We start from the raw sequence: 27087 nt of genomic DNA on the forward strand, positions 1-27087 counted from the left end.
GTGCCGGGTTCTCAGAAACAGAGTTCTATCCTGCCTCCACCTCCCAAAAAGTCCCCAACTGGAAGAGCTCGCCTTTCAAGAAATAGGATGATTTTTAACAAACACCTTTTGGCTATATCCCCCCAGGTAGTTTTTTTTCTCCTTAAATGGAGTTAAACTCTTTCTGAACCTGAAACAACATGACCCTGAAGGAAACGTGTCCCTGTGATGAAATGGACAAATGGGAAAAACGCCAAAGCCAGCACTCAGCATCGTGCTGACCAAATCAGAGAGAATCCATGACCCACCCAGTAGTCACTTGTGTCCGAAATAGGTCTTCAGAATAGGAAAAAAAAAAAAAAAAGAAAAGAAAAAAAGATTTGAGGGAGAAGGCGGTACATTCCAAAGCTATAACTAGAAATCATCTATAATACTTCACCAGGATAAGAGCACTGACTTATTAACACTTGGAACCGCTCTAGTCAGAAAGCCAATTGCGGGTTTTCTATTCAGTTTTTTTCTTTTTACAGGAAGTAAAATTTATTCTTTTTGGTGCAACGTTCTATGAGTGGGACAAATGCGTAACATGACATCACCACCACCACAGTCAAGAGACAGAACATCCCCATCATGCCAAAAACTTGACTCATGCTGCCCCTTTTGGTCAACCCCTCTGAAGCCCCCACCCTCGGTCCCATACAACCACAGATCTATTTTCTGTCCCTAGAGTTGGGCCTTCTCTAGAGAATGGCATATACGTGGAATCCTAGCTTTCTCCATCTAGCTGTCATCATTGCATTGGTGATTCATCCATGTGGTTGTATATATCAATATTTATTCCTTTTTTATTGCCATGTAGTATTCCATCCAGGGCATGAACCACAGTTGATCCATTCTCCGGTGATGGGACATTTGGATGACCTCCAGTTTGGGCAATTATAGAGAAAGCCACCGTATACATTCTTATGCAGGTTTTTGTATGAAATTAAGGTTTCCTTTATCTTGGGAGTAGTAGACCACATGGTAACCCAACTGCTATTTAATCTCTTTAGAGTACAAGGAGCCTAGAAACAGTTTAGTTGCTCCTGGAGTTGAATACTCTTCTCCATGACTCACTTATGCAGCATGGGTCTGGGATTGACCAGGCTATGATCTGGGCTTGTCTGGCCTTCCATTCCAGCTGTGTCGCCAGCATGGAATAAGGAACTCGGTGTGGACTCTGATGCTTTCAGGCCAATGATTCAAGAAAAGCACTTGCTCATTGCGGGGGAGAAGGGAGAGTGGCTTAATCAAGCTAAACCAAGACACTACATTTCCTTTCCTTTTCCCATCAATTTTTGTATCTTAAAAGTTTCATAAAGATGTATGGACAAATAGCAAAGAGATATTGGGATTTTTAACTGAAGGAAATAAGTTTAAATGGAATTCTGATTATTTTTCCATTTGAAATTTTTTGAAAACATATGCAGCTCCCAAATTAGCTCATTAAGTGTAACTTTCTAATGTGATTATATTCCCAGAAAGCTAAAAAAAATTATCATAATTATACAATGCCTATTATATCTTAACTCTGAGATATAATTTTTGATGATTTGCTTTTAAAAAGAGAAAATATTTTAAAATTTTTCCTTTCTATCACAATTGAACACAGCTGAGTTCAATTCAATGAGCATTCAATTGGAGCTAAAGATTTGCCATTTGCAACACACTGAATGATTTCTATCTTGTTTCAATTGAATTACGTATATAAGACCTCTATTTTTATATCTAGTGTCAGCTTATTTCATTTTTCCACTTTCCACTTGTTTTTTCCAAAATAATAAGGGCAAAATGCAATTAAAATATGCAAATAATGCTGTGTACAGCTCCACCATAGCTAATCATGGTATAAATAAAGTAATATGACACCAGCACATTAAAAAGGAGGTTTGGGAAAATCAACATTAAATGCACAAAAACACAACCAATGAAAAGGTGAATCTTAGAGGATTGGAGACCCTTGGAAGCATACTTGTGTTGTCCTGCCCAATTCCAAAAACAAATGGTCTTATTTTAATAACTTAGTTAATATGTAGAAAATAAGCAAGCTCCACCTGGTAACTCCCATAATATCAAATGATACTAGAGTGAACAAATGATTTTGGACAATCACTTGTCTTGTAATTAGTTCATTCATTCATTTATTGAACGTGCATTGACGTCTGCTATGTCCATAATGGCAACAAGTAAGACATAGTCCACATCCTTGAACCACTTAGAATAAACTGGAGGCGATGGAAAACGGAGGGAAGTATTATGGACGGATATCTATCCAAAGCAGAGGGTCACGTGGGGAGGGATCTTCTTAAATGAGGTGATAGTTGAACTGACTCAGGTCCAAAATTAAGGTCAAAACATGGCTGGTTCTTCTGGAGACTCTGAGGGAGACTTGGTTTCATGCCTCTCTCCTGGTCTCTGGTGGTTGTGGGCCACCCTTGTAGACCCATCATTCCAATCTCCAAGTCCTCCTACAGCTGGCATTGTCCTCCCTCCGTGTCTCTGTCTCTATCCCTTCACATGACGTTCTTATAAAGACACCAAGTTTTGGCTTTAGGGCCCACTGTAATCTGAGAATGGCCTCATTTAACTTGTTTACATCTGCAAAGGCGCTATTTCCAATTAAGGTCACGTTCATGGGGGATTTAGTCTTCCACACCAGGGTTATGACTTCAGCATATCTTTTTGGCAGACACAGTTCAACTCACAACAAACGGCCCACAGCTACAAACTACAGGCCACCCATTGCCTTTCCGTGGTTGTTCTTCGTCAATCAGGTTTTATGGGAACACAGCCACACGCCCTTGTCCACACATCTTCGATGTCACTACAAAAGCACAAGTGAGTCATTGTGACAGAGACCATATGGCCCACAAAGCCTAAAACATTTACCATCTGGCCCTTCCAGAAAAAGTTGGGGGACCCCTGAGCTAGAGACAAGTTGGTTGTCAGCCTGTAATGAATGGCCTTGGGGTGAAGCAAAGGAGTGAGATCTTGATGCTGCAAACTCCAGGGAATGGGGTCTGATGTGGATAGAAAGTATGCAAATGCAAATAGTTTGGAAAAGACACAAGAAGAAAGTGGTGTGGGCGGGGGATTTGTGCCTAATGAGTGAAGGAGGGGGTGGAGAGCGGAAAAAGAGACGTGGCTTCTGTGGTTGGGACAGAGTCACTGTTCTGGGTTTTGAGCAGATCAATAGGGAGATGCTCAGACGGAGCCGAAGGGGAGTCATTGGAGTGGGGGGAGAAACAGGGGGAGAAGGCCATGGCCTGGGAAGGCAAGGGGGCATGTGAGCATTCTTCGTGGTTCTTAGAAATGCCAGGGCTGGTGATGGTAGCGGAGTGGCAAGGACCACCATGGGCAAGGGCAGGTCATCCCCAAAAGGTCTAGAGTACTGGATTTCCTTCCCCAAAAAACAAGTGTCCATACTTTAACCGGTGCCAGCCCCATGCACAAAGTGGCTTTGTGATGAACGTGGGTCTTGGAGCCCCGTCCTTGCGGCACCTTCCTAAGCTGTGCGCCCAGCCTCCAAGTGAAGGCTGTGATCACTTTGCCCAAGTTTATGAAGTACAAAGTTGGATTCCCAGCACAAGCGCTGTCAGGGTTTTTTGGCTTCAAAACCAATTAAAATGATGAGTAGTTATGAAAGGAACCAACCAGAAGCACATTTAATCTTTCTCCTGAACGGTTGGGGATCCGTCCTTTCCTGTGTCGCATCTCCCATTAGCTGGGAACATGAAATGGGGCATATTCAAAGGTAAGACTCAAACAACATCTTCATGAAAGGGAACTGATCCACTCAGCTTTTTTTTTTTTTTATCAGCTACGAACACTGGAGATATTTACAGTGTGCCTCATCTTCCTTTTTGCTTCTCTCTCAAGGTCATAACACTCCGTTTCCATCACCTCTCGTTAGCAAGGGTCCTAAAAAGAATCACTAAAGCAGAAATTAACTGTTTGGGGAGGGTGGGGAGGACAAGTGAAAAAGTGCCGAAATATTTTGAGTTAGATTTATAATGGATGCAAAAATGAGTGGCCTCCAAAAGCCCTGAGAATGCCCCGCCCCCTAACACACACACACACACACACACACACACACACACACACACATACACACCCCTTGCTGCTCTATCATGTATCTCAGGTATGAATGTTCCCACCCAATTTCAAGGGCAACGGAAGAAGCAGGATTATCAGTCTTGTCATTTTTGTCCCCACTTTCTATGGTGGGAAAGATGTGCACACGCCGTGCAGTGCAGAGAGAAGAGAATGAGTCTGAGTCAGAAGGCCTCATTTCTAGTACAAACTCAACCACTTCTAACTGAAAAACCTTGGGCAAATCACATGACCTCCTGAGCCTCAGTCTTCCTATCTGTAAAACGGGGGGTTACAAGACTTAATTCTCAAAACTATTGTGAGGCTCAACCGAAATTAATTTGTGCTGAATTATACACGTATGGGCTTATACCTAAAACTTGTATCTGTAGGTATGATAACCACAGACCCCTATGTGACCTACTTCTTACTCGTGTTGCTACACTTTTGACAGGAGGAAAATGCATTGTGTAAGATGGGCTTCAGACAGTCTCCAATAAATGACATTTGGGCAGAACAACCCCTTCGATGAAGTGACTCGGTTATCAGTGAACTCTTTGCTATTTTTAGGGCTGAAAAAGGAAAGACAGGTAATACTGAAGTTGTATAATCAATCACACTGGGAGGGCTGTAAACCAGTGTGTCCCTCTCTCCCGGGACATCTGAACTCCTAGGTAGTGGCCTTGGACCTCAGCAGCCATTCAAAGGAAAGCAGAACTCTCACAGCGGACCCAAGGGAAGGGAAGCTGTAATCAGCCATCTCTACGACATGGCAGAACACCCAGTCAAGAGAGGGAAACACAAATCCGCTTGCACCCCGTCACTGTGACAACACAAATTTAGACCCTGGCTGCTACGTGCCCTTCTGATTCCTTTTCCAAAACGGTGTCTCGCTCTCATCCTGCTGATTTACACGGTTGCTTCTGCAGGGCCTGAGAGCACACTCGGTCTTTGTGGAACCTCGAGAAGCAGGCTACTCCCGGCCCCTTCGCTCTTCCCTCCCAGGCGGGCGAGGTGTGAGGTCCAACAGCAGCTACTGTAAGCCCATCGGCCAGCCGCCCCGTCTCCATCCTGGGTCCCAGAGGCCATCCCTGCAACTCACCTGTGGGATCGCTCTCCTCACCCTATCACTGAGTTATCAAGGCGAACTTGGACTCCCTTTCTTAAACCCACACCCTTTCTTTTCCCTCAACCTGAAATTAGCCCTTGCCTTGGTGTCAGCCTCTCTTGAAGTGACAAAGGCTCGCGCCACTGCCTCGAGCTGCTTTTGCACAACTCACTCAAGGTCGACTTTGCCATTGTGGGGACACAGGGACACCTCGGAGGTAAAGGGCCCTGGAGAAGCAGAGAATCCCACAAGGCTGGCACGGGGCCAGGAGGATTGACTGGTGCGAAGACAGGTCAGGCGCCAGGACTGGCTCGGAGCGCTAGCTATACTCAGAGAGGTTCAGCTTTGGGCTACGAGGCCGCGCGATGACTGCACACAATCAGAACACACTTGTGGTTGCCTCCGCTCACCCTCATTTTTACTAAATCCCAATGATGTCCTACTGCATCGTAAACTTCAGTTTGTCTATGTCACCTGTTAGAATCCAGGAAACACGCGCTGTTTCTTTTCAGGAAAGAGGCGGGGTGTCAAACCAAGCATGCGTTGAAATAGACACACATTGTAGAAGAAATGTTTTAACTCCTATTGCTGCTAAAGCTGCTTGGCATTTAGTTTTGTCTAAAATTGGGTGTGTTTTCAAAGTTTTGACAGAAATTTTATTTTAAGCCACAGGCAGCAAAAAAGAATTCAAACCTTAATATTCATCAAAAATTATTTAACAGCAGGAAAACCTTCACTTTGAACTTTCACTCTTCTTCCTTGCAGAATCCATCCCCGCGATAGCTCTCATCTGCTAGAAGTACAGAGAATGCAATACTTTTGTGTGTAGTGACCACACACTTTATCTTGCTTTCTTGTCTTCCTTGTCATCAGGAGTGGCCTGATGAACCAAGGATGATGAGCCAAGGAATTCACTGAGACAACTCCATTCTCAGAACTTTCTCTGTAGAAAGCAGTTCACTGAGAGATGCCAAGAAGCTCCTCGTGCTTCCAAAATACCGCTCTTCAATCTCTACTATTAGAGATTGAGTTCTTTGGCTCTTTCCAATGTCCGTTCTCTTCTTTTAAAGCGAAAATTGGAAAGGGCACTGTACTGAACTTATTCGTGCTAAAATATGAATGGCTTATCAAATTCAGTTTCTTCCTGCTGGAGAATTTAGGTGGAAGGGGGAGGAGGAAAAGTGGGAGGAGAAGGCTGTAACAGGGAGATTACGGATGCGTAGAGGGGAAGCGAAGGGCCACAGGCAAACCTGACCCTAAGCATCCATTTTACAAATAAAAGAATCTGTGCACACAGGAATTCCCTGGAGATCTGATGAAAATGCAGATTCAGCCAGTCCGGGGTACAACCTAAGCCTTTCCATTTCTAACAAGTTCTCGGGCGATGTCAGTGCTGCTGGTCCACAGGCCACACTGGACGCAGCGAGGGAGGCAGAATATAAGCGGCGAACGGAGCTGTTAGCTCAGTGGTTCCGCACCTTGGCTCTACATCTGAACTACCTGCAGAGGCTTTTTTTTGTTTTTTAACTACTGATGCCCAAGCCCCGCCCCAGATCAATTAAATCAGAATCCAGCAGTCACTCAAGTATTCATTCTTCTAGAAGGTCCCAGGCAATTCTATGGAGCAGCCGAAGTTGAGAAGCTCAGTTCGCTGCTAACCAAAACTTATCGAAAACTCGGGCGTCGGTCCGTAATTATGTGTTCTCCCACCAGGGCTAAAGGCAAGGCATCCCCGCTGAGGGGATTTTCCTCTGCAAAAGTGACTTGCTACTCTACAGTGCCTGGCACACTCAAGAAATACTTGTTTGATGAAACAAACGCATAAACGACAGGCTGAATGCATGAAGGGAGGCCAAGAGCCCATAGATTGTAAAGACTTGGAGTTCTGACGTTGAAATGCCAAGTGACAAGAGCGAGATTTGAGGACAGAAAGTCTTTCCCATGACTCCTCAGATCCCCTGTGCAGACGCTCAGTTCTGCTGGCTCTGCTCATAACAGCAGGATCGCAAGCCCAGAAACACTCCCGTGGCTTTATCCCAGGCTTGGCCAAGCATGAGCTGTCCCAACACCCCGCACAATTTCTGCAATGGTGCTCTTCTTTCCCGAGCCCTTTTCCTGAAGTTGACTCACTTCTTTAACATAAGTGCGTGTGTTTTCAAGGGAAACTATAAATCACTATTGCAAACAGATTAACAACCAATATCCCTTGACATACATGGAAGTGACTGTCAAAACAAATACAGTGAAAACCACCCGAGCTGGATGCCCGGCCTGCCCGTGCTTGCCTCTGTCAGATAAGGAGATGGACGGCCGGGAATAGGGAGGTGTGAGACACACGGCGCACCGGATGGAGACTTGCTGTTGGCATAATAAGAAGGATGGAGGAGGGCTTCGGAAGAAATCACGGCCTGATGTTACTGAAAGCACCGCGGGCGAGCATCTCATAGAACACCACTCCGGGCCAGCGATTTTCAAACCCACTCAGAAATCCGCGGGCCACCAGTTACCACTGAAGGGGCTCTGGGGGAAAAAAAGAAGAAGTATTTCCAAGATTTCAGTTTCTGAAGACTCCACTCATCACTGCTGTTTGTCTCACATACCGTGTGATGTCTGTTTCTCAAAAAAAAAAAAAAAAAAAAAAGTCCTACTTCCAAAGGAGCAACGTCATCAACAGAGGAAAAGGGAGTAGCTTGAGACTTGCTGCTGAGAGCAGGAAAATGAGCTTTCTCTTTGAAGGCAATTTTGCTGCTTGAGGCCTCAAAGCCATCATACCTACCTTGGAGGAGAGAATGTACTAAACCAAACTGTGCTGTTTGAAAAATGCACGGATCATACAAAGGAGGAGATGTGCCTCCCGGCTCTTGAGTGAGGGGCATCCGGGCGGGAGTTAAATCATTGGCTCAATGGACGTGCTCGGATTTGGACGGGATGGCCCACTGACATTGTAGGGAGTAAGTCCACTAAATTGTCCCTATTTGCTAGGTGTTTGTATTTCTCTTTTAAACAATGCAGGCCATAGAAGGTGCTGGCTATGACCCTTACGCAGAGCCGCAAGACTGCGTGGTTAGGGGAGAAGCCTATGGAGCCAGACTGCCTGGTCTGAATCCCTACTCTATCCCTGTTCATCTGTGTGACCGCGGGCAAAATACTCAACGTCTCTGTGCCTGGGTTTCCTTGCTCACAGAATGAGAGTGGTGAGAGGATGGCCTACCACGTAAGGATGTCATAAGGAGAAGCTGATGTAGAAAAAGTGTCTAAAAGAGCCCCTTGCGCTCATTATGGGTTACCTGTTATTATATGGCAAAAAAGACTTTTTTACACAGAATAAAAGGTTATGCTATGAAAATTATGTCTTCCTTCCCCTGCAGACCACATGCCCCTCCATAGAGGCAAAGCGCTATACAAAAAGGTTCTTGGGTATCTTTCCAGAAATACCGTATGCATTTACTACCGAGGATATCCTTCTCTTCCCTGCAGATGGGAGCTCACAAGGCACTCTATTCTACACACCGCCTTTCTTACTTGACAATATTTCCTAGGAATGAGTTCATGGTAGGCTTGGTCCCTCCTTCTTGCAGAGTTTTGCATCTTAGGGGGGGGGCCATCATTTATTTTGGTTGTCTCTGTTGTTGGACACTGGATCTGCTTCCGGTCTTTCACATTTACAATCATGCTGCCGTGAATACACCGAAAAGCAGGTATTTCATCTACGTGCAAGTATAGCTTTAGGATAAATTCTTCCAAGTGGGACAGCTGGGTCAAAGAGTCTGTGTGTCTTTTATCTGGATAGATATTGTCACGTTTCTCTTCTGAGAAATTGTACCAATTTACACACTGACCTCCCGGTTCATAAATGTCTCCCCTCATTCTCAGAATAATGTTTTAAATTCAAAAGACTAATTACATGAGATCACCAAAGAAAGCAACTATATTGAAATGCAGCTTTCAGTGTGTAAAAATACACCTGTGCGGAACGGTAGTGTGTATCGTTCATTCTTAATGCATTAACCAACAACATTTAGTGGCAGCTAGGAATGAGTAGAAAAGATATTTCAGCCCATCAGCAACCACTGTAATGCGATATGAAATTGCGTGTTGGTGACAAGCTCACAGGTCCTGCTAATAATATGGTGACTTGGGGTCTACAGCCAAAATTGAAGGAAATGCTAAATCTGAGTTGGCAGCTAGCAAAAATAAAGATGTAAATTCTTTCTGAACACGTATGGGACCCTGTCATAGAGCCAGCTCTCAGACACTAATTAGAGTGAATGGCAGCTTCTCCTCAACGCATCAGGTTAGCCCCAGGATTTCACACTTTCAGGACAGCTCTTAGAATCCATGAGTGGGAATCGGCCTCATCCAGCCTAAAAGAGGCTTCATGGGCCTTTTAAAATAACCAGACAAGTCAAGATGTGGATATACAGAGGGAACCCCAGCAGCCATCCAGAGGCGTGGCTTTGACTGGTTCTTGGAGATAACCCTGCCTCTTCCTTCAATACTTCAATACCTCTCCTATCCCACGGGGGTTTGGAGACTATTAAATAAAATAAGAGAATTTTAACTCCTATGAAAGTGAAAAGGAACTCATTCTTAATTTAAGGCTCTGTGTTAACCATTGGGAATTAATATTGTTTCTTCGTCTTACGTGTAGTGTTTAGAACCTCTCTCAGATCTGCCAAAAGAGCGATTCTGAGGGTCAAAAGAAGGGACTGCTCAGCTTTGGAAAACATAAGAAGCTCAGTGGTCCGGGACATGGCTTGGGGGCATGGTGATCCTTGCCCAGCCTGGCTATGATGTTACCTTGTTCTCTCACCCCAAGAATACTCCAGTGACAAGAGAAGGTACTGGAATTTACGGGAGCAAGAAGGAAGTGATGATAGGAGGTGTCAAATCCACCACCGGAGAACACTCCATGGCTGGAAAAATGCACAACTCTGGCCATCTCAGGGGTATAAAAGAAAGATTTCAAACAATTTTCTGACTATGCATCTTTTTTTTTAAATTTCTGAGTGCAGGAGAAATGTTAAATTTCATTAAGTTTTACAGCCAGACTTAATATAGACATAAATCCCTTTAATGTTGGTTTCAGTCAAAAGTGAGCTGAACATTATCGTTAAGCAGTGCATGTGGGAGAGTTATTTGAGGAAAATCAAAATAGGCACAGTTGGGAACATTCAGCCATGACCATCTTTGATTCAAGTAGGCACAATAGCAAAATTCTTTAGACTCTAATGGACTGGGCTATTTTGCTGCTCAGTTTCCATACAGATGAGCTTTGTTCTGGGGCAATATGGTTGCAGTTTGCAAGTCTATCTGGGGAAGCTCATTTCTCTTTCATTAGTCCATGAGCACAGTGCAATTTCAGCTAATACGGTTACATAGCTCCTAGCTGGGTTATTTGGTTAAACGCCTTCAGGGAAAGAAGAAGCCAGAATAAAGGGACAAATGGGATGGATGTACTCTCTTGTTCTGAGTTCCTATAGCTGTTGGAATCTCACTGGTGATTAATCATATGTCGTGCTTTACTCATAATTCTCCTATTGTTTGAGATATTAGTTAAGTCTGATATTACCTGACATTTCACAGGGGACATCTTATCTCCCTAGTACAATTTCTTTGAGGTCTGAGCTTATATATGATGGTAGCTAGGGAGATCTACTTCTTGCCATGGTTCATAGATGTGGTCATACTTACACGCATTTGTGTGAAATTGAAAAAGCACTCCCTCCTGGTGCGTGAGTTGCAAAACAGCACCCTCCTTCTGGGCAAACAAATGAGAAAAGAGTACCAACCCCCCAGGGCTGGCCAATTATTTTTTAAAGCCTCACTCCGGGGCTTATGGAGTCCAGTGTAGCCTTTAGTTGCTCCCCTTGGGTATACGCCCTTATGCAAGGCACAACCTGAGCAACTGTCCATGGCAGCCCTGATTAAAGACACCAATTTCCTAATTTTGTAATCAGACCACAGAGGTTGCTCCTCTGTGCTCTAAAAATATCTGTTCACTCATGCAGCAGCGGCCCCCCATGTTAACTGTGTTGGCCTATTACAAAAGCTTGGTATTATAAGAATGTCAGTGCAGCATCACAAAAATGAAAGATGGGTAAGGCCTTGTGCGGCACACACCATATGTACCCATTTCACCTGGCGATCACCTCTGCGTGCTGGAGGGCTGTTCACGGCAAGCGCCTGGGGCTCTCTGCCTAGAGTGATGTTCTGACCACGGGCCCAGACGGGACACTTGTAGATGGAAAGACAAAGAACTAGAGGGCTGTTGCCCCTAGAAGCATCCCTCAACCAGTGATGGACGGAGTTGGTGGAAACAAAGGTGGGGCTTCCCCGCCATCTCAGCCGGATGCTCTCCTCTGCCTCCATGAGAGCCCCTGTCCGTTTCTGACCAAAGTCACACCTCAGGACCCACCATGAGACCCAGGAGAGGTAAACTTCAGTGTAGTGAGGCTGGTTGATATCAGATTCCTTTTCAGCAGGTGCAGCCCACCTAGAAGGACTGGATCATGGGACAGGTATGTCTCAGAGCAAAGGGGCCCCAGGAAGACAAGGATTGGGGGAGATAGGGTAGGCCGCAGGCTCTCAGAGGGCAGCCTGGGAACCCAAGAAGCCTAGGCTGACAGGGAAGAGTTGGCAAAGTCTTTCTCTAAAAGGTAGTAAATATTTTAAGATTTGTGGGCTTCTGTCACAAGTCTGCTGTTATAGCATGGAAGCAGCCATTGGCAATTAAACAAATAGACATGGTTGTGTGTCAATAAAATTTTATTTACAAAAACAGGTAGAAGGCCATATTTTGTGACTCTTGTTATAGGTGATCAAAGAAAGCAAAGGACACAGAAGAAGAAATCAGAGGTGAGAGAATGCCCATGCTGTTGGACAGTGCACTTGCTAGCTTACAACGGTTCCTGCATTTTATCCTCACAGCAACCAGGGTACTCACAGTTTGATCATCTGCATTTTAAAGATGAGGAAACTGTGGTTTCCAGAAAGCAAGAAAATTGCCAAGACCAAACAGCCTAGGTTTGAAACCAGATCTGCCTGATTTGAAGGCCTCTCTCCTTTTCTCTACTCCAAGCTGATGCCTGCAGACACATTCGTTGTGTACAACCCAGCAAGGAAAGTTCTCGGATCCCAGAGGCATCAATCCAGATTTGGGGAGGAAGAGTGGCAGTACCAGAAACAGGTTCAGTCTTGGGGGTCTTAGAAGCGTCTCTGAAAGTGTTAAAGCAAGGGGCATGGCTGCCACTGTGTTCACCACCGGCGTGCACAGGGAGAACAGCCCTGGCATCCGACGCATGCCATCTGTCAGCCTGTGACTCTGAGAGCTGCACAAAGGCACCACCTCGGACAGAAGAAGTAAAAAGATTTCTTGAAAATAAGTAACTTCCTGTCCTTTCCTAGCTTAGTGTGCAAGCAATCATGTGATGCAAACATGCACAGTACAAACAACAGCCAAAGTCATAATCATTAAAGTTCCTTTCTATGGGCTAGTCTAGTCTTGATTTCTGACTACGCATTCAAATATTCAGAAATTAAGCCTTAGCATTATTAAATACCACAGGGCTTTTTTTTTTCCTCTTGCACTCAACTCTTATAAAAGAAATGAGCCATTATCAGAAGTTTCTTCGAGAAATAACTTCCAGGGAAGCCCTGAGGTCAGTTTGGATTCAGTCCAGTCTTCTCACTTTCTGCACGATGGTACAATGATAATTCAAGTTCTTCGTGATGACTCTGAATCATCCTGATCCTGAATCATCAATGATTAAATTATGTTCACTAAACAGCTAGTATTTTCTAAAGCAAGAAAATAGACTAATGCATTTGCAAAAGAAGTTATGGAAGAATTCAAACCAAAACAAGCGACTGGCTTAGCGTGGGACGACCGGAGCATTAAATTTACAGAGACACCACTTCCCCCAAATGTCCACCTTAATGGCTATTTTAGAAAATTCCAGCATAACTCAAGGCCAGTTTAATTTATTCGCGTACACAAATAATTTTGTGGAAGACAACATTGTAATTCAAATCCATAAATGATTCGGTTTTGGCTATAAAAGCATAAACAGAATGCTTACAAAAAATTGCTCACTGTTCTTTCTTGCTATAAACCATTTGATTTTTGGCCAAAAGACCTACAGCCAAACAAGCACCACTGTTTGCCTTCGTTAACACTCAGGGTAGACTGTTACACAAGGAATTAAGCATTGGTCATCAAATTAATTAAAAGACAACAAAACAGAGTTCGTAAGTCACCACCCATCTCCACACTCACAGGGGAATTTGACCCCAGGCAATACGTGCTCTTTCCCTTCTTAGAAAAATGGTCTCAGAGTTTCGTGGATTCTCAGTTGCAAGCTTTGCTGTGAGATCTGTGCAGTGTCCTCTCCAGCCCCTGCCCACCCCAGGGCAAGCGATTTTCTCCAGAACCAGGTTGGAGCCCAGAGGCCTCAGCCCAGACCACGGGTAATGATTATCCACCAGAAAAGTGAACCAGGGTGAAAAGCTTGTGAACCAGGCAATCAGGCAGCAAACACAGAGGTGCAGAAAATTCCAACTTTTCTTTTATCTAATGGAATTTAACTTCTATCTGTCCAGCCTAATTGTGCTCACTCAAGGCAGAATTTGACCTTGGTCAACTCAGGTGTTGCCTCCACCCTCTTGTCTCCAGGATTGTCCTTGAGCCTCAAAGAGCTAGCACAACATTAGGATAGGAAAGGGCGCAGGGGTGCTGGGTTTTGTGTCTCACCATCTGTACCCCTAGATTCCACTCCTGCACCCCCATTCCCACTGGCCTTATTTGTCAGTCCATGAGGATCCTGCCTGAAACCTGGATCCTCAGTGTCCTGACCCCTGAAATTTCTAGGCCAGCTTGTTCTCACTATCACCCTCTCACCACCCTCAGCCTCCCACAGAATATTTCTGCTGCCTGCTGCTCCATACTGATGGTCAGAGGAACGCAGGGTGGGGCCACCCCAAGTGCCTGAGCTAAGACACCCCTGAGAGCCCCTGCTGACCAGTAGCAAAATACCCCTGTTCTAAGATGAGTCCCAGACCTCTCCAAGGTTGGACATTCCAACATACCTCCTTCCCGCTCCAGAACACAGCTCAGAAGAAACAGGTAGCACTCCACGCCCTTCTGGGGGTCCCACGATGGCTGCTTTTTGAATTTTCCATTCAACTTGCCTTAGACCAGGCGACTCTTCTTCTATGGAGAAACAAATCAGGCTTAGCAAATAGTCTTCCAAATATATTGCTGAGGTTTCAACCTCAGCTTTGAAACCCAAAAGAAAATAGACTAACTTGGATTTCTCTCCATAGTCTACCTAAGAATGTTCTTGTCCCAAAAATTGTCCCTTTATCCAACGCTACCTAAGAATGCTCTTGTCCCAAAAATGTAGAGAAGGTTAGGGGTAACTGAACATAGTTACTATTTCAAAACAGTATCCCTCAAAAGAACTGAAATCCAAATAGTTCAAGAAAAGTAAAAAACAAAACAAAACAAAAAACATCCCAAATCTGAATGGGTCTCCCAGAAACAGGAAATATAGACCAGATTGAGAATTAAACTCTTTAAAAAGGTAAAAGAGAGTAGTTTGGGCTCTAAGGGGAGAAGGAGGAGCAGATCATTTGCAGCCAATAATTAAGGCCAGAGGAGACAGAAGGATGTCCTCTCTGATGCCCAGGTATTAAAGGAAGACCTAGATTCTAGAACAAAGGATAAGCTTATTCAACACTGAAGATACAAGGATGGGTCCAAATTTTGAATGGGGTAGGGGAAGATGGAAAATGAGGAATTGGTTTTCAATGGGTGTGAAGTTTCTGTTATGCCAATGAGTAAGTTCTAGAGCTGTGCCGTGTAACACAGCCCACAATACGGTATTGTGTACTTTAAACCGTGGTACGAGGATAGAGCTCATGTTAAAGGTTTTCGCCAAGGCAAAATCAAAAATAACACACAGACACAAAAGGACACAAGGAAATGTAGGGAGGTGATGAACGTGTTTTAGCACCTTGGTCGTGGTGATGTGATCACAGGTGTCTGCATTTGCTCAAGATCGTTACACTGTGAAGTGTTTCAATTATACCTCAGTAAGGCCCAAAATTGTTTTCTTTTTAAAGATTTTATTTATTTATTTGAGAGAGAGAGACAGCCAGCGAGAGAGGGAACACAAGCAGGGGGAGTGGGAGAGGAAGAAGCAGGCTCCTAGCAGAGAAGCCTGATGTGGGGCTCGATCCCAGAATGCTGGGATCACGCCCTGAGCCGCAGGCAGACACTTAACGACTGTGCCACCCACGTGCCCCCAAAATTCTTAAATTAAAAAATTTAACACCATACACAGAAATAAATGTGGATGAAAGACCTAAAAGTGAGACAGGAATCCTTCAAAATCCTAGAGGAGAATACAGCCAGCAACCTCTGCCATCAGCTATAGCAACTTCTTACTAGATGTGTCTCCTGAGGCAAGGGAGGCAAAAGCAAAAATAAACTATTGGGACTTCATCAAAATATAAAAAGCTTCTGTTCAGTGAAGGAAACAGTCAACAAAACTAAAAGACAGCCTTCAGAATGGGAGAAGATATTTGCAAATGACATATCTGATAAAGGGTTAGTATCCAAAATCTATAAAGCACTTATCCAACTCAACACCCCAAAAATCGGCAGAAGACATGAACAGACATCTTTCCAAAGAAGACATACAGATGGCCCACAGACACATGAAAAGATGCTCAGCATCAGGGAAACACAAATCAGAACTACAGTGAGATGCCATCTCACATTGGTCAGAGTGGCTCAAAGTAACAACTCAGGATCAACAGACATGGTGAGGGTGCAGAGAAAGGGACACACGGTCGGTGGGAATGCAAGCTGGTGCAGCCACTCTGGAAAACAGTATGGAGGTTCCTCAAGATGTTAAAAATAGAGCTACCCTACGACCCAGCAATTGCATTACTAGGTATTTACCCAAAGGATACAAAAACACTAACTCAAAGGGGTACACGCACCCTGATGTTTATAGCAGCGTTATCTCCAATAGTCAAATTAGGGAAAGAGCCCAAATGTCCATTGACTGATGAATGGATAAAGAAGATGTGGCTTATAGATACAATGGAATATTATTTAGCCATAAAAAGGAATGAAATCTTGCCATTTGCAACAATGTGGATGGAGCTAAAGAGTATTATGCTAAGAGAAATAAATCAGACAGAGAAAGACAAATGCTGTATGATTTCACTCATATGTGGAATTTAAGAAACAAAACAGATTACAAAGGAGTGAAGAAAAGAGAGGCAAACGAGAGAACAGACTCGTAACTACAGATGGGTTAGAAGGGTGATGGGCATCAAGGAGGGCACTTGTGATGAGCACTGGGTGTTATATGTAAGTGTGGAATCGCTAAATTCTACATGTGAAACTTCTGATATACCATGTGTTAATTAACTGGAATTTAAATAAAAGCTTGGGAAAAATTTTTTTAAATTTTGTCAAGGGGACATCTACCCCAAACACAACATGTATATAAATAAATCAGTATTATAATTCTGATTACTACAACTACTGGTGACTAATTGCCCTTTGTCATCCAACAAATGGAAACACAAACTAATGGAATTCATCAACGTGCTCTTAAAAACATTATGCCACTAATACATCAGGTTTGCAAACTGAAGTGTTTTACCTCACAAAAGGGCACAATTCTTGAAAATGCCTCAGGACCCATGGAATCAAGAAGTGCCCACACTGGAATATACATCTAACCCAGTGCTTTCCAGCCCACTGTGTACTGTGGACCAGGAAACCTTCGGAGCTTTACTGCAGAACTCAAAATCAAAGCAGAGAAAAATGGTATTCTGATTTTCAGCATCCCAGGCAAGCAGAGAAGAAAGCAGGAAGGGATGGATTAGTCACCAAAAGGTGACTCCCTAATCATCTCCCATCATGGACCAAAATCAAAGGTTGATCAACTGAAGACCTAAATGGAAAACGATTTAAGTGGAAATGGAATTGATTTCTGTGGAGGAAGGACTCTCAATGGGAAAAGTGGAGGTGTTGAATGCATAGAATTTTTTTTTTAAAGATTTTATTTATTTATTTGACAGGGACAGCCAGCAGAGAGGGAACACAAGCAGGGGGAGTGGGAGAGGAAGAAGCAGGTTCCTAGCGGAGGAGCCCGATGTGGGGCTCGATCCCAGAACGCAGGGATCACTCCCTGAGCCGAAGGCAGACGCTTAACGACTGCGCCACCCAGGCGCCCCTGAATGCGTAGAATTTAAGCTTCAAACTGAATACTGTTGAGTGTAAGAGTATTCCCAGTTTGTCACTGTCTACTTACTTGTTTCATTGTTTGATTGATTCCTGTCCCCCCAACTGGGCTGTAAGTTACATGAGGTCACGGATGTCACTACCACAGTCCCATATTTGGAAAAGTCTCTGGCATATGTTAGACTCTTACTGACATTTGTTGAATGAGTAAATGAGGTTGATATCGTGCTGATGTCAGGGGTTCGGGTGGGGTTTCACACCCATAAGTATACAGGAGACAAGCCTATGTCAGTCCGAAGCCACGTGTCTCACAGCATTGTTTCTTGCTTCTGCGTCTGGCTTGATTGAACTAATGAGACACCTCGTGTTTTTCAGAACGCCGAGGCGAGCTATGACTTCAGCGGCAACGACCCCTATCCTTACCCTCGATACACAGACGACTGGTTCAACAGGTAAACTGGGCCCCGTGGGCTGTGCTTGGACTTTAGATTTGGGGGTTTTATTTGACTCTGCTTTGTTCTTAAAGCTTGAACATCACCAAGAAAATCATCTCAGCGCTTCACTAAATTATATTGTGATTTTTCTCTTTCACAGCTACGTTCTCTAAATTCTTAGATTTTGTTGATACGGCAACGTTCCCCTAAAATTGTCTTTTGACTATTTTCGTCTGTTGAACTGGGAGTCATTTGCCACTTTCTTAAAGATAAAAGAAAGTAGAAATAAGAAATCCTTTTCAACCCACCACAAGATGATTTAAAACACGCTCATTTCACTTGACCTGTTGAAGACAACTATTGTGCCCTCTGCTCCGTGTCCACATGTTTTTGAAAAGCGTTTCCGCTGTAACCTCTAAGACCTCATGTAGCTCCTTTCAACGAAACAGTAAGCATTATTGGCAAAGGTTTGAAGTATTTTTTTAATTGAGGTGCAATCGATACATAACATTTATTAACTTCAGGTGTACAGCATAGTGATTCAATATTTGTATATTTTACAAAATGATCACCACATTAGGTCGAGTTGGTACCTGACTCCATACATAGTAACAAAAAAAATACTTTTTCTTGTGATGAGGACTTTTAAAACCTGATGTCTTAGCCACTTTCAAATATACAATGTTGTATTATCAACTCATGGGCTTGAAGAATTGCCTGGAATCCCTATCATGTTAACCCACTCAATGGTCCATCCAAAGTGGTGACTTTTCTTCAGCCACTCTTGCTACTAAACATGTAAATATGTAGTTTCTTTTTTCCGAAGTAAAATTCTTGTCTAGATGGTTGATTGCTTATAAGAAATAAAGATGCGTGACTGGTTCCCTCAAAATCAACTAGGTTTTAAACCTAGTGCTTGCCTATTATTGATGTTCTTGGGTGAAGTTCATGAGAACACACGAACTTCAATTAATAATGTTACAATATGTGGACATCACTTTTACTTCCCATGGCAAATTCATGTAGATAAAATAAATGTTGCCATTCTCCGTTCAGTGATAAAGAAATAGGCTCAGCAAGGTTGCATGAATTTCTGGTCAATTAGTATGTGTCAGAGCCAACGCTTGAACCCAGCTTCAGACATGTTTCTAAATCTAAATTGTACCATTCTTTTATAAGCATCATTTTTATTATAAAAGACAGAAAGCTTGATGGCCAGAGAGGGGCCAGGGACGGGTCCCCAGTGGACCAGGCAGCTTAGACTATGTCCTTACAATTAGCAAGTTGACCAGAGTATGTCTGGGGTGCAGGAAGTGCACATGGGTTGGGGGCTTGGCAACTACAGAAAATACAGAAAAGAATAAAGAAAAAAAATTAAATTTGCAACATTTTAAAAAGATCGTTGCTGATGTCCAATAGCGCAGCTTGCTCTTTATAAACTTCCAAAGCTGCTTTAAAATTATCAGGCGTGTTTGAAATTGTGTTTAGGGGATGAGGATGTTTCCCAAAGGTCTGAGAATTTCTGACACAAAGCATCTCATCCCTTCCGTGACTTACAGTCATAGATCCTGCCATACCCTTAGCAAATAAACCATTTCCAGACATAGGGATGTGAAGGTACCAAATAGATATCACTAAGCCAGAGGCGAGACATAACTGGTGATGGTGGTGTGGAACATTGTACCGAGAGGGACCAAGAGGGACCGAGAGGGAGTGCCTGGCTTCGGCATGGCTGATGTTCACTCGTCCACACGATAGCAGGGCAGTACCAATAGGTGTGTCACTTGCCTTCTCCCTGCAGCTAGTAAATATGAAATTAATCTTGGACGGATTGATTCAGGCACAAAAATACAACCAACACAATGGTTTCCACCCCTACCCGGGCACATCCCATTTTCTGAACCCAAACACAACCTCCCCAAGCAAGTCTTCCTGTGGGATATGCTGTAAGAATAGTCTTTAAATACACAAACAAGAAAGTCAAAAACAAAAACAGAGATGGCTTCTATTTTAAATACTTTCATCGTCAAACTTGCTCTTGAAAGTTCAATTTGAAACTGGCTAAAATCCTCTAAAAAGGACTAATCAGGGCTTACTGCAATACAATTTTTCATTGTCAGTGGTGAATATTCCCAAGTGTCCAGTCGCCTGAGACACAGTTTAATCAGTCAGGCACATATGATCCTGGCCTGTTAGGAAGCCACTGATGCAAGACACAGGACCCGACCCACTTTGACCCATCAATGGGGCTTTTCCCAATTACCAAGTCATGCTCGAAGGTCCTCATCTTCCATGGTCTGTTATTACAAAGACCGGATGGTACCAGTTCAAATCATGGCCTCTCAAAGCATACTTACTATTGTCAATGCTTCTGGAAAGAAGGTGGGTCAAAGTTCGAGCCCACGGCACTGGGAGGATCTGTGGTCCAAAAGGTTGGGTCTGTCCTGGAGGTAATTCCCTCCTGGCACAAGGAGACGTTGAATACAGCAACCTTCCCATGAGTGTAGGATACGCTTATTAAAAATTCCCTCTGGGTGAAATATTTGCCTGGTATTTTCTTCTGTATAATGTAGGGCCTAGGGCAGGAGGAAGGAGAATGAGTGGGAGAATTCAGAGAATAACATTGTCATGGGTTAGTAATTGTCAAAGCCTAGGATGGGGGATGGGTACCCGAGATTTCATGCTACTTTTGTGATCTCTGATTATTTCCATAATAAGAACTATGTTTAAAAAGCATAGGGTGAAATTTAGTTAGGCATTTATGACACTATTAGTATTGGTGTGCAAACTTCTGAGGAGCTTGCCAGATGTCCTAGGAACAGAGACAGATACCCAGATCACCACAGTGCTAAGCCCACAGCCAGGGCTAAAATAACACAAGGAAAGCTAACGCCTGTTGAATGGTTGCTATGTTCAGGGCACTGTTTTAAGTGCTTTGCATGTATCCCTTCAATTAATTCTCAAAATAACCCTTTGAAGTAGCTATTACCAGGATTATCCCCATTTTGAAAATGGAGGCACAGAAAGGCTAGGTAACTCATGCAGGGTCACACAGCTAGTAAGTGGTGGAGACAGGATCTGACACCAGTGAGGGGGCCATTGCATCCACTGCCTCGTAACAAAGACGCCTTGGAGAGCACGGGGAAGGGCAAAATCATCTCTGGCTGGAGAAGCCGAGAGAGGCTTCCTTGAAGAGGCGGCATGTGGTCGAGGATTTGAATGAAGGTAACTGGTGGGATGAAGGGGTGAATGGAGGTGGAGCAGGGGAGCCAGGAGGTGCAGACATGTTCAGGAGATAGCCTGGACACCTGAGCTAGGAGTTAGAGACTGGGACAGGGACAGGCTTCATGGAAGAGGTGTGCACGAATGGTTTATACAGGTTGCTAGGAGAAAGGAGGAGAGATTTTGTGATAGGGTCAGAAACTGGACCCGAGGCGTGGATGAGGACCCTTCTCCCATTGCACCCAGGGAGTGCTGTTACCCCGGGGGCTCTGGGAGTCTCGAGCTCAGCACCTGCCTTTGGCTGGAGCTTTGCTTACTACCAGTCCAGCATGAGCCTCTGGCCAGCTGTGCAGCCGCCAGGGCATGCCGGTTTCTTCAGGTGTTCTCCTCCGGGCATACGCTCCCAGTCCAGCACCCATCTCTGCCGGGCAGCCCGGGGGCTCTTGAGATATGCTGGTTTCGGCGCGCTCTGAAACTCGAAACTCTGCTAAAGGGCTGATGGATGTTGACCAGCAATGAGCTTGCTGCTGTTGCTCTCCCAGCCACACTGGTGGCCTCAAAGGCAGCTTAGAACTCAGAAGCAATTGCTGGGCAGGAAAACGCAGCAGCTCTCCATCGTGGGCTTTGCATTGCTATAGGAAATAGAAAATAAAATGCACTACAAGGGACACTCCCCAGCAAGTGAGCCAAGTGTTCTCCTGGTCGGGAAACCGAGTTTAAGAGCAGTGTCTCTCCTGGGCTTTCCTCACACTTTAAACTAGCCTATCACCCCCTCCGTACTTCTTTCTTAACTGGTTTTCCTCTGAGTGCACATTTCTTCAAGAACATATTCAACGCTCCCAGCCAAGGACTGTTTATGAAAGCAAACTTCATGCATATGCAGAACTGCTTTTAGGAGATATGTATATTAGAATTTCTTGCCCTGTGCTTAATTTGATTTTGTAGGATTATGCCTTTTTAAGCAGAGCAAGTGTATTTATTCTACTGTGAGCCATTTAATAATTACCTGCAGTATCCGAGCTCCAGGGATATATTTGAAACACAGTTGAGAAATTTGTAAAGGGAGTATAATTTCCTCCTAGCTTGCAATCAGAGAAATACTGACAGCCAAGCAAAATAATAATATAGTAGTAGTAGGGGTAACCCAGTTTACAAAAAGGTAGAAAATAATCCACATTTAATGAACATCGGTAACAGGCAATATAGATATAACCGATGTCCTGTGTGGTATCGGGATTTAGCATTATGTGTTCTTCCTTGCTGGCTCTCAATGCATGTTGATTGGCTGGTTGATGGATGGGTGGCAGACCTCAGCCACGCGGACGTGTTGAGTGGCCTTGACACCTGTCCGTTTTAGAGGGGCCTGCTTCTTCCAAGGTTTGCAGCCCACGCTTTGTCAATAATCTCCCGGCCTTGCTCGGTTTTAGGTCAATGTTTTGTGACGCATCGCAGATCTGTATTCCACTACCGTGCTGCTTCCATAAAAATCCCTCTTGCATAGCATTTCTTTGACAAGCGTTCGCCACTGAAATGTCATCCCTGCCATTGGCAGAATTTATGGGGCATCACAATGGGGCCGCACGCTCTCTCTCATAAGCCCTAAAGAGTAAGGGATTCTGGATTAGAAGCAATTCCTGGCCACAAAGGGTTTACTATAAATTCAGGGAGAGAGAAGATATTTATTACTCAAGCCACCAAGACGGGGGTGAGGGGAGGAAGAAAGATAAACGGATGCCGAGGGACATGGATCTCTACGTGAGCTCACTTGATTGATAGCATTGGTTAAACCTTCAAATAGGAAAGATTTTCAGTGGTTAACTTGTTTTCTTATTAGAAGTCATATTTCATTTTAAAGAACGCTAGGCAACAGGCCAAAAAAGAACATGTGAGAAAAATGACCATTTCTGGTTGGATATTTGCACGTTGATGAAAATGGATGCTTTACCCAGGTGACACTTAATGGTTTAGAAATAGACGAACATCTTTCCCTCCTGTCTTTATGAACTAATTCTGAAATCACCTCCTGGCTAATCAAATTCAAAGAGCTTTCAAAGACCTAATCTAACTTTTTCTCTCATGTGAGCTTTGAGACAACCTCATAAGCCGATATGAGCTCAAATGCCTCTGCTTGCAACCAACTATCTCTCTACCCAAACCGAGCACAGTGAAATCCAACCTAGTTCAATTTTGTGAGCTGTCATGAGCCGTTGGTGAAATACCACACAGTTGCTTTTTTAAAAATTTCCGGTCCCCTACCCGGATTAGGCAAATCGTCATTATTTAACATTTTCCCCTCAGCTAAAAAAACCTGACAGAACACAGAGGTGGGAGTTCTGGAGACTGTAAAAGAAATCTGTGTATGTTGGCGTAGTCATTTCCACCCTGGAAACTAATGTTATGCATGCCATATGGGGGATCTTTATGGCCCTTGGGTGGCGATAATTCTTTCCTTAAGGGGGAAAAATACAGTAGATTATGATGGACAAATATAGTGTTGTGTTAATTGGTTGGAATAGATTAAGTGATCCCTGAATACTTTTCCCCATCTGTAAAATGGGCCTGAAACTCCACCTGGAAGGTTTGTGTGAGGGACGAGAGACACACATACAGGGTACTTGGTTCAGAGCATGACACATGGTAGGCCTTCCCTAAATGGCGACAAACATAATTGTGAAAGTCAGTAAAGGGATATCTAGGGGAGCTAAGACAAAGGTTCTCCAACTAGCTAGAAAATGAGGAGAGTTTATGCCAAAGGAGTCAATGGATGACCCGACGGTGGATGACCTCACCCATCTTTCTCAGCTGTTCCATAGCTCATCTGAGACTTTGACAAGAAAGTAGACTAGAAAACTAGTCAAGAACACAGTAGCTCAAGGATAGACTTTCTGGCCACAGCCTGATGCCTGTGCTTCTGCCGTGCGGATTGAAAGAGGGGTTATATTCAAATACAGCTTGAATGCATGAAACAAGGTTGATCTGTGGGGAAGACTGAAGAGACTAGCGTCTAGTGTCAGAAAGACGGAAAGCCTCTCCACTTCTCCAGAAAGTACTGGATGCTTGCCAGCAGATCTGGGGTTCTCCCCAGAAGCAGCTGTACATGCTCCCCTATCCAAACCTTTGGGCTTACTTACCCCTGGAGAGAGCACTGGACGTGAGCCAGCAAACATGACTGATCTCTGCATTTCAGCTCCAATACATGTAACATTCAAGTATCCTTTTCCAAAGGATGGCTGAAAAAACAGTAGCTAGTGGCTGTACAACTCTGGCTGTGTAAGAATCTGTAGACCTAGGGACACTGGAGCCTAGAACCTCATGTCCATGAACCTGGCCAAGTTGTCCACTGGCTTGCTGAATGAATCCACCTCGGCTCCCATATCTCTGTGAAACAGAGCCCTAAAACACTATTATAAGCCTTGGCTGTGGAATACAGAACTAAGGAGTCCATTAAAACAGCCATTGGACCAATAACCAGGAAAGGAGCCCAAAGGAAGAGAGAGAAAGAAAAGGAAGAAAAAAAAAAAAAGCAAAAACAAAAACCCTCCAACTCAAAATTAGCCTACAAACTAACATTCCAAAATATCTGGAAAAAAAAAAAGACCCACATCAAACATACTTTAAAAATCAAGACATGACTTCATATCGGGTGAAATTAATTTTATGGCAAGTCTTTTTTTCTTTTTTTTTAAATTGGTTTCAGAGGTAGAATTTCGTGATTCGTCAGTTGCCTATAACGCCCAGTGCTCATTACATCAAGTGCCTTCCTTAATCCCATCACCGAATTATCCCTCCCTCCCCAAACTCCCCTCCAGCAAAGCTCAGTTTGTTTCCTTGAGTTCAGCATCTCTTAGGGTTTGAGAGTCCTGAAAAAAACATTAAAGTAAGTTATGCTTAGTTTGCTTAGAGGGATAAGTATATGGATAACATCCATTTAAAAAGAAAAATAAATGATGGGGAAACAAGCAAAAATGAACATGAATATGAGAAGGAACCAACTGCAATTGGGAAATGTAGCCTTTGGAATGAAATCCCAATGAATATGATAAAATCTAGCCTGGGTGCCGTTCAAGAGATAGTAATTGAATTGTTTATTAAAAACCTACAGCAAACATTCTTCTTTGGGGGGAGGGATGTAGCTAACACACAATGCCACGCTAATTTCATGTGCACAACATAGTGACACAACAACTCCATACATTAAGCTGTGCCTACCGTAATAAGTGCAGTCATCCATTACTGTGAAACACGATTACAGTATTATTGACTATATTCCCCATGCTGCACCTTTCATCCCCGTGACTTGTCCATTCTGTAACTGTAAGTTTGAACCTCTTAATTCCCTTCACCTATTTTTCCCACCCCCTCCCCTTTGGTAACCACCAGTTTACAAACATTATTCTTAATGCTGAAACTTTGATGGTGTTCTTTTTAATGCTGGGTGAAATAAGAATGCTGCCTATAATCTCTTTTATTTGACACCATGCCACATCTCATAGCCAATGAAATAATTATAAATCTAAGGAAAGATACGTGAGAATATTAAGGAGAAAATTATAAAATTTAGAAAACATGAAAGAAACCCTGAATGAATAGAGCTGCCTGCTAAGTTCATGGATGGGAAGATAGAAAAATAGAAAGATATCAAGTTAATCTGTTAAGTCAACGCAATTTCAACTAAAGTCTCAATAGTATTTTTCTTTGAAACTAGACCAAATGATCCCAAAGTTGATATGGAATAGCAAAGGGCCAAGGATACAATAAGACAAAGAAGGAGGCGGAGACTGAATATAAAGAAGAAATAAAAGAGAAGGGGAAGATGAACCATAAGAACAAGATGGGGAGATTCTGCTGCCAGATATCAAAACATTATAAAACCATAATAATCATGAGACAGAAGGGTCAGCATAGAGAGAGAGAGAAAGAAGATCAGAGAAGCAGAAAAGAAAACCCAGAAGCAGACCACCATACAAAAGAATCTTAATAAATGACCAAGATGGCAATAAAAACAATGAAAAAATGACGGTGTAAGGATATTCAGTAAGTGGTGCGAGTTATTCATATGGGGAAATACGTGTCCACCCCACACACTGAGCATAAATGAATTCTAGGAGAATTTTGACCTAAATGTATATAAATCTTTTAGAATTAAAATGCAAGAAAACATCTTTATGATCCTAGGCTAGGGATGGATTTCTTAAACAAGACATGAAACCACAAGGAAAAGGATAAGATGGAGAAATCCAAGTTAGATGAGATATTTTGGTTCAAAATCACAAGGAACAAAGTTAAAAGACAAGCCACAGACTAGGAGATAGGTACAGCAAGTTCTGTGATCCCAAAGGGTTAGTAGCCAAAATATATAAAGAACAGCTACAAATCAATGAAAAAGATAACTCCGTAGATAAAAATGGACCAAGTTATGTGCAGATGATTAACAGAACACCTGAGCTAAATCACATGTGAAAACATGCTCAACATTCCTAGCAATGAGGAAATTGCAAAATGAAACAATGAGATACCATTTCACAGCATTTGGATATGCACGAATGGTCAGGTTTGACGATACTAAGTGTTGGCACTCTCCCACTCTGCAGGAAGTAATACATATCCAAAAACCTGTTTCCACTCTAACATACATACCCCAGAGGAACTGTCACACATGTGCACAAGGTAATAATGTACAAGAATGTTTCTTTTCCAATTATTTTAATAGCAGGTAAATTGCAAACAACCTAAATGCCTATCACTAGGAGTATGAATAAGTAAATTGTAGCATATTTATAAATGGACCACTACACAGCAGTAAAAATGAATGCACCAGAATTTATGAATAAACCTCAGAAATTCAAGTGAAAAACACAGATTTTAAAGAGGTTATATACTATGAAACATTTATATAGAGTTTGAAAGCAAGCAAGTAGTGGCATATGTGCTTATGTATAACTGAT

The 27087-nt window shown here is 43.3% G+C and overlaps 1 protein-coding gene across 1 annotated transcript in view; it reads left to right on the plus strand.

Moving 5' to 3' along the window:
- PCSK2 (proprotein convertase subtilisin/kexin type 2) overlaps positions 1-27087 on the plus strand; it is a 257585-nt gene that overhangs the window by 166768 nt on the left and 63730 nt on the right. Inside the window, exon 6 of the mRNA XM_034641611.1 lies at positions 17862-17938. Within this exon, the coding sequence (XP_034497502.1) occupies positions 17862-17938 (77 nt within the window). The remainder of the gene's footprint in view (positions 1-17861; positions 17939-27087) is intronic.

Source organism: Ailuropoda melanoleuca, chromosome 13, assembly GCF_002007445.2.
Source record: "Ailuropoda melanoleuca isolate Jingjing chromosome 13, ASM200744v2, whole genome shotgun sequence".
NCBI lineage: Eukaryota > Metazoa > Chordata > Mammalia > Carnivora > Ursidae > Ailuropoda > Ailuropoda melanoleuca.